The 7,056-nt window shown below is 29.4% G+C and overlaps 1 protein-coding gene across 1 annotated transcript; it reads left to right on the top strand.

Annotated features, from left to right (window-relative positions):
* The first annotated feature begins 3,660 nt into the window (after positions 1-3,660).
* LOC112008578 (pseudo histidine-containing phosphotransfer protein 5) lies at positions 3,661-5,653 on the top strand. The gene is made up of 5 exons (XM_065782405.1): positions 3,661-3,720; positions 4,186-4,310; positions 4,911-4,982; positions 5,396-5,468; positions 5,564-5,653. The coding sequence occupies exons 1-5, from the start codon at positions 3,661-3,663 to the stop codon at positions 5,651-5,653; spliced, it is 420 nt and encodes a 139-aa protein (XP_065638477.1).
* The last annotated feature ends 1,403 nt before the right edge of the window (positions 5,654-7,056 follow it).

The raw sequence follows: 7,056 nt of genomic DNA, 5'->3' as shown, positions 1-7,056 counted from the left end.
CACGCAAGTTGAATTCATGCATACGCAAACCTATTCTAGCGTGTGTGATGCCGTTACCCAGAAACCCTAAATTCTTGTTTGTTTTGTTTTTGCTTTCACATGTTTGTTCTGTGTAACCTCTTTTTCACATGTTTTAAGCCCCATAATTGCTTGTTCACCTTTTAATATGTTTGTTTGTTATCACATGTTTAGATTAGGATTTTCTTAGTTTTAATGTCATTCACTCACATGCTCATGCATTGATGTCAAAGGTGTTGTGCTGCTAAGAGGTAAGTAAAGGATAAGTATACATATTGAAAAGACTTGAAAGTGTTTGGCAGTAGAAAGTTTGAAAACATGGTACCAAATTGTCAATTATTATTTGAGTTTATAATAATAATAATAATACTAAATCAAAAGTTGTGGTGGGATGTTTACAAGAAAAAAAAATGACTAAAAAGGATCTAATGAGGTATTGGTCAGTTTCAAAACAGTTTATATATATTATATATAAACTATTCCTTTATATTTAAATTTTTTATTTTTTATTATAATTTAATAGTTACACTCGATATTCACCCTAATCTTTAAAAAATTATAAAATTAATCATTCTATCTTTGTTTTGTTAATTTTGGTTGACTAAAAAAATTAAATGAAATTAAAATCAGTTTTAAATTTTAAAAATTATTTATTAATAAACCTTAATAATTTTTTTATTATATGAATTTTTTAAAAAAAATAATATTTTTCCATTCCCATTAAAACAAAAATGGCTAAAAAAATAACATAAGAAAACACTTAATAATTTAATTTGTGGGCCACAAATATCTCTATTCTTGTACCGAAAAAAATAATGTCAAAAACAAATTTTTTTCTCCAAATAAAAAAAAAAATTCAAAATTTAGCAGAGAAATTATCAATTTCAATTTTGCGTTTAGCACAGAAAACTCAAAGCGCTCTCTCTCTGTCTCTCTCTGTCTCTCTCTTTGTTTTCGGTCTCTCTGGAATAAATCTTGGCAATGATTCACACATGAGAATGAGTTCTTTGGAATACACATAAAAGTTAAAATCCCACGTGAAGAAAAGATAAAAGAGTTTTTATTTTTTATAGAAGAAAAGATAATATAACATGTATTCAGACTCCATTATATTAATGTAAGCTGTTAAGCATATGCTTTTTATATCCATTGGCCTCATTTTTCCTTACGAGGCTGTTGTTACTTTTCTCAAAAAAAAAGAAAAAAAAGAAAGATTGTTGTTACTAAAAGTTAAGAATGTCCTTTTGTAATTTCTTTTCATTTGTAGTACCTAGGGACTAATTGAAATTCATAGTTTGTTTTCATTTATTTTTTCTAAAACATATTGGATTGTCATGTGCCAGTTTGTTTTAAATTGGCTCTATGTGATTGGCAATGATATATCATCCTTTTAAAACTTTCAATCACTCAATGATATATCCTCCTTCAATATTTTTAGCTTCCTTACTCTTTTTTTTTTTTTTAAACTTGATTTAGCTATATTGATGACAACATTGTGGGTTATCTAACTCACACATGAGTTCTAATTAACTTAGCTGGCAAGTATCTGATAGTTAAATAAGAGATTTGGAGTTCAATCCCTGCATACACCAAAAACTGATTGGTATCTTGGTATGATGATAAAGATCTATTATCGAGAGCGGATGTCATAGGTTGAAACTCTCTAAAAAAATATATATCTAACTCGTACCTTTATAGTTTATATGTTTACCGTAATTCTTTGGTTCTTTCACAATATATAATTTTGTGTGGGAATCTAATGATAACATAAGAAAGATTGTGAGGTAAATTTCCTCATCCCTCTCTCAGCAACCCCCACCCCCCCCCCTCCCCCCCAAATTTTTGTTAGGTAAATCAGTTAAACGTTATGATTAGGGTTTGAGAATGTTGTGGATTGAAATTGTAAAATGGATTGTGGGCATTTTGATATGTGGGCTTGTGGCATTATAAAATGGAAAATGGAAAATATATGTGCATTTTGAATTCCTTTGTGTTGCGTTTGGGAACTTGAATTTGAATTTGAATTTGGATTTTAAATTAATAAATTTGAAATCGGAGATTTCAAATCTATTGATTTTAGAAGTTATTTCAAATTCAAGCATTTTAAATGTTTAAAATCTTGGTGTTTGTCAAATCCAAATCCTTGACATTTTTTAAACTTCTCAAACAAGTTATTTGGATTTTAAATTACCCAAATCCAAATTCAAATGGTCAAATCATGTCATCCAAACACACCATTGAAGTACATGGAATGGCTCAGTGTGATATATCTCAATTTGCTTAGATTGTTGTTGATTGAAAAAGAATATTACAAAGTTCTGGCTTATGCAATTTTTTAGTAAGTAATCTAAGTTGAATAGTGTGTTCACTAGATTATGGGAAAGAGCAATTATCATCATTTTGGGACAAGAAATTCTCTTGCTTTAGAAGCATCTTTCTTGTATGTCATCTCTTTTTAGACATTCTAGTTAGTTTAATAATAAGCTTTTCCATTCTTGTTCATCTTGGATTTTTGGATGTCTTAATTTCAGAAACTACAAGTTGTGTGACTTTTGAAACTTTCTTTAGAATACTAATAAGATTGTATTTGTATTTTTATGCTTTGTACTGATGGAAGGTATATTATCTTTAGAATCTAAATGCACATACTTAATTGTGGAAAGAACGCTGAGAATTTCTATCAATTGTGGTTATGAGACTTTGCTACTATCTTTGAAGAACTTGTCAATGCATATTTGTGAGCCATTTACAGCCAAGTAAAGAATATTCACCTAAAATGGATGTGATCTGTTACCCCACAATATGTAGTTGGATTTGATCCAACTTTACTAAGATTAGATTGGATTAGAAATTTCAAAAGAAGGAAGATTAGAGTTTGCTAACTTGTACAGTGTATCATCTCAATCTATATTACGATCTCCCATTTGGTTAGTTGGTAGTTCACTAATGGATAAAAAGAGAGACTAAAAATCTATAAACACAAAAGTGTAATAATTTAGGTGAAAATTATAGTTAAGTAATTAAATTCATTATTTTTCTATAGTTTAAGTTTTTTGGAGAATAGTTAACTTAACATGGTATCAGAGTAGAAGATTTTAAGTTCAATCCATGTTGCGAGTTTGAATCTATATATGAAGGGGAGTATTAAAAACTTAAAATTATAGTTAAATAATTAAACTCACAATTTCTTAACCACTTAATCTTTTGGGAGAATTTTTAATTTAGCATCCAATCATAAAAATGGCATGTCCTGAAACTTTAATTCTTCAAAGTGCACCGATTTTCTTGCTAACATGGCATCCACCAAACTCACCGTTACACATATTTCATAAATGACTGGTAATTATTGTGTTGTATCTTCTAATGATTGTTTTTCACATACTTGTCATGTCCTAGTCATTGTTTTTTTACTTTTACATATTCTGGTGTAGCCTTTTCGTTAATATTACCGTAGTGGTTATTAAGTTGAAAATAACAATTTGTTTTCTTCTTTAGAATTTTTTATTTTACTTATTAGAATTAATTAATGCACACTTAAAATGTGTTTTCCTCTAATTCTTTTTTTGGCTATAAAACTCCTAACTTGCTTCTCATTTGGCATTCAAGCTTTCAAAATTGTTGTCCCATTGTCTTTTTGTGAGAATGGCTAGCAGTTCCTTGCAGCAACAAATTGCCTCCATGAGGCAATCCTTCTTTGATGAGGTTTTTCTCTTCTTAAGTTCGTTGCTAAAGATACATTGTAGTTGTTCTAACTTTGAACTTTATTTCCAAAATCTCATTACCATATGATATTTTGCATGGAATTTATGCAACAATTTTACGCATCCTTTTTACCTTTTTGTTTTCCATATACTTGTTTGCTTTGAATGTTTAAAATTGATAATTCATGGAAATTATTTTAAAAAGATTTAAATAAAAAAATAAAATGAGTAGCTAAATAAAACTTAAAGAATTTATGGTGGAAATGTAAACTGTTCTAAGGAAAAAAGTATCTATATTTTTCATGAAATTTTCAATCGAAAATTTTAAATTTAATGCTATATTAATCAATATGCTTACATATTCAAAAGCATTATGAAATTGTCCACATAAAAAAATAAAAAAATAAAAACTTTTTTCTATTATGCAAAATGTGGTCTGAATGACATTGTGAGCAATGTTTTGCAGGGAATCATTAACCGTGACAGGTTCATTCAATTGGAGAATATGCCCAACTCGGATTTTGTTAACATTGCTATTAAGGCATATTTCAAAGATTCACCGAAAGCTATCAATGACATTGAAAATGCACTGTGAGTGGCGTAACATGAAATTGCATGCATGAGATATATTTCCATTTAATTTAAACCGCATTCATTATTATTTTTTTCTGAGCAAATTTTGTAAAAAAAAATTAATAAACAATAGTATAACAACAACAATGACAGTGATATTGTTGCCTTCAAGCTCTAAACTCATTAACTATGATCAGATTAGTTTAAATAATATTAGGCTATATTTGTTTAAATATATATATATATATATCTATTTTTGTTGAGAATGGATTTGTTTGTATAATTAGGGAGGCTAAACCCCTCAATGTCACGGAGCTGGATAGGTGTCTTCAAATTTTCAAAGACGGCAGCGACTGGTATTTTCCTGTTTTCTTAGCCTTGTATTAATATAGGGGAATATAAAAAATAAAAAAGTGGTTAATTTTTTTTTTTTTACAGTTTTTTTAATATTGAAATAAAATTCTAAAATGGATAATTAATATATTTTCTATAGGTATACATTAACCGGCCCTATAAAAAAATATAATCCAAATCCCATTTCCACCCAAAAAAAAGTAATTAGACTTTTTTGGGTTTTTTTGACACTAAATACAGAATCTATTTTGTGATTATTTGCAGCATTGGTGCTAGCAAGGTGACTACTGAAATCAATAAGATAAAGTTTTGTTGCTATGATAACGACATGGAAAGGTAAGGTTTATACTTACCTAGCTACTTGAATTAATCCTTTACCTCATGCCGTAATAAATTGGAGTATTAAATATAAATTTATACGTTTTTCTTTTTCTTTTTTTATCATCTATGATTTTAAACTAAAAGTTCATAATTAATTAGTCTATTTCAGTCCATTTTGAAAAGGAAAAAAAAAAAATCAAATAATTTTAGAAATTTATATGTTGTATAAACTATCTTTTATTAAAAAATAATCACATTATTTTAAGAAGATATTGAAACTAACATTTATAAGTCTCGTCTATTATTTTGATTTTTCATTTAACAAAAAAATAAATCATCAATTTTTTCCGTGCATGCGATATGCAACTAGTTATTATAATTGCTAAAGTGTTGCATGCAATTATTGACATGTCAATAACTATTTGCAGGAGTAGGGCTGCATTTGCTATGATGCAACTAGAGTATATCACTTTGAGAAGCAAATTGGAAGCCTACTTGGAGGTCGCTCTCTCTCTCTCTCTCTCTCAATTTATTTGTCTTGCTTAAGGTCGAAATAAATGAGTGACATGTTGATTTGTTTTCTGTTTATTCTACAGTTGCTTCGACAAGCTGCACCTCCACCTGCACCTATATTTTTGTCTAATACTAATCCTCCAGGTCATGGATCGGCTAATGGGAATGACTAGAATTTGGGGATTATTTCATTTACCATTTCAATAATAATACTTCTATAAATAAAGTCAAGGCATTTTGCCTTTGTTAATAGAATAATAATGAATAAAAATATAGGAATTCTTACGTATAGCATGAGTATGTCGCTTTACATTTCTTGTTTCTCTAGAACTAGTTTGTCTGTGTGTGATCAGTGCATACTGGTTCATTCACCAAGTCTGGTTGTAATAAAGGTTGCCTATTTTATAGGAAACCCTTTTATCTTGCTTTTATATTTAAACTCACACTATATATGGTTATTAACCTGATATGGATCTCTCTCTCTCTCTCTCTCTCTCTTTATCTCTCCCTCTCTCTCTCTCATATGTATACAAAAAAAAATTTGTATAATGTATAATTCATGTGAGAAGTAAGAGCTTGCATGGTGTTAAAAAAGAGAATACAAAGATTAAATGGTTTAGTCTAACCACTTACGTACATCCATGAAACTACATTTTTACTATGATCAAGTGTGTTACAAAAAAATCCAAGTAAGATATACATAGAAAATATATAAACTTGGGTTAGCCCTAATCGGAGTTTACAATATATTAGGCTTCTTAGACTGTTACACATAAGGGCCCATAAGCCCATATTCTTTAATACATGCCTTCAAGGCAAATTGGCGATATCACATATTCTTGTTCTCTTTTTTTAATATAACAAGGTCAGGGATTTCTATCACTAAACGGTTTACAGTGTGCATATGAGTGGTCCAGTCAAATGCACCTTAATGTGAGACAAGCTATGCCAGAGCTCATCAATTGACTTCAAAAAATGAAAAAGGCCTAGAAACCCATAAGGGCCGCATCGACCTTACTTGTCTATAAAACCTAGTGCATGCTTTGAGTATGTCGGTAGTGTTTCCAACAATGTAACACTTGAATCGGGCCCATGCACTAAAAACCATTCACTTTGTGCAAAATACATGAAATTCAAGCTCTAGTTTTCGATCCTACCGACAAGAGCAAGCCTTTTAGCTCAACAGTCACTTTTTGGCATTTTTATTAGAGACATTCAAAGTTCAAATTTTAATTTTCATGCATAGAAAAACTAACAAAACTGTTTGTTTCCAGTGTTTTATAGAAAAGTTTTAGTATCTTTTTTGTGTTTTTGGTACATAAACTGAAGTCTCCCAATCAATATGAGTCTTGAACACGATTATAATACAAGAGCTCTAGGCATTATGTTATATACTTATTACAAGAAGCTATTGCATTGCTAAGCAGTTAATGAAAAATCCCCTACAAACCACGTTACTGAAATCTTAATTCAAAATAATATCTTCATAGCTTATGTAAACCATGTAACAAATTTCGAAACCACAAAAATTAATAGTGAGCAAACCTTAACTGAAGGGCCACAAAACCCAAACTTA

This window comes from Quercus suber, unplaced genomic scaffold (assembly GCF_002906115.3).
Source record: "Quercus suber isolate HL8 unplaced genomic scaffold, Cork oak 2.0 scaffold_301, whole genome shotgun sequence".
Classification (NCBI taxonomy): domain Eukaryota; kingdom Viridiplantae; phylum Streptophyta; class Magnoliopsida; order Fagales; family Fagaceae; genus Quercus; species Quercus suber.
This window is presented reverse-complemented; position numbering and strand designations above follow the sequence as displayed.

Coding starts and splice junctions, on each gene's coding strand:
- LOC112008578 (XM_065782405.1), top strand. CDS start 3,661: ATGGCTAGCAGTTCCTTGCAGCAACAAATTGCCTCCATGAGGCAATCC. Junction 4,311..4,910: donor AATGACATTGAAAATGCACT/GTGAGTGGCGTA, acceptor GATTATTTGCAG/CATTGGTGCTAGCAAGGTGA. Junction 4,983..5,395: donor TATGATAACGACATGGAAAG/GTAAGGTTTATA, acceptor AACTATTTGCAG/GAGTAGGGCTGCATTTGCTA.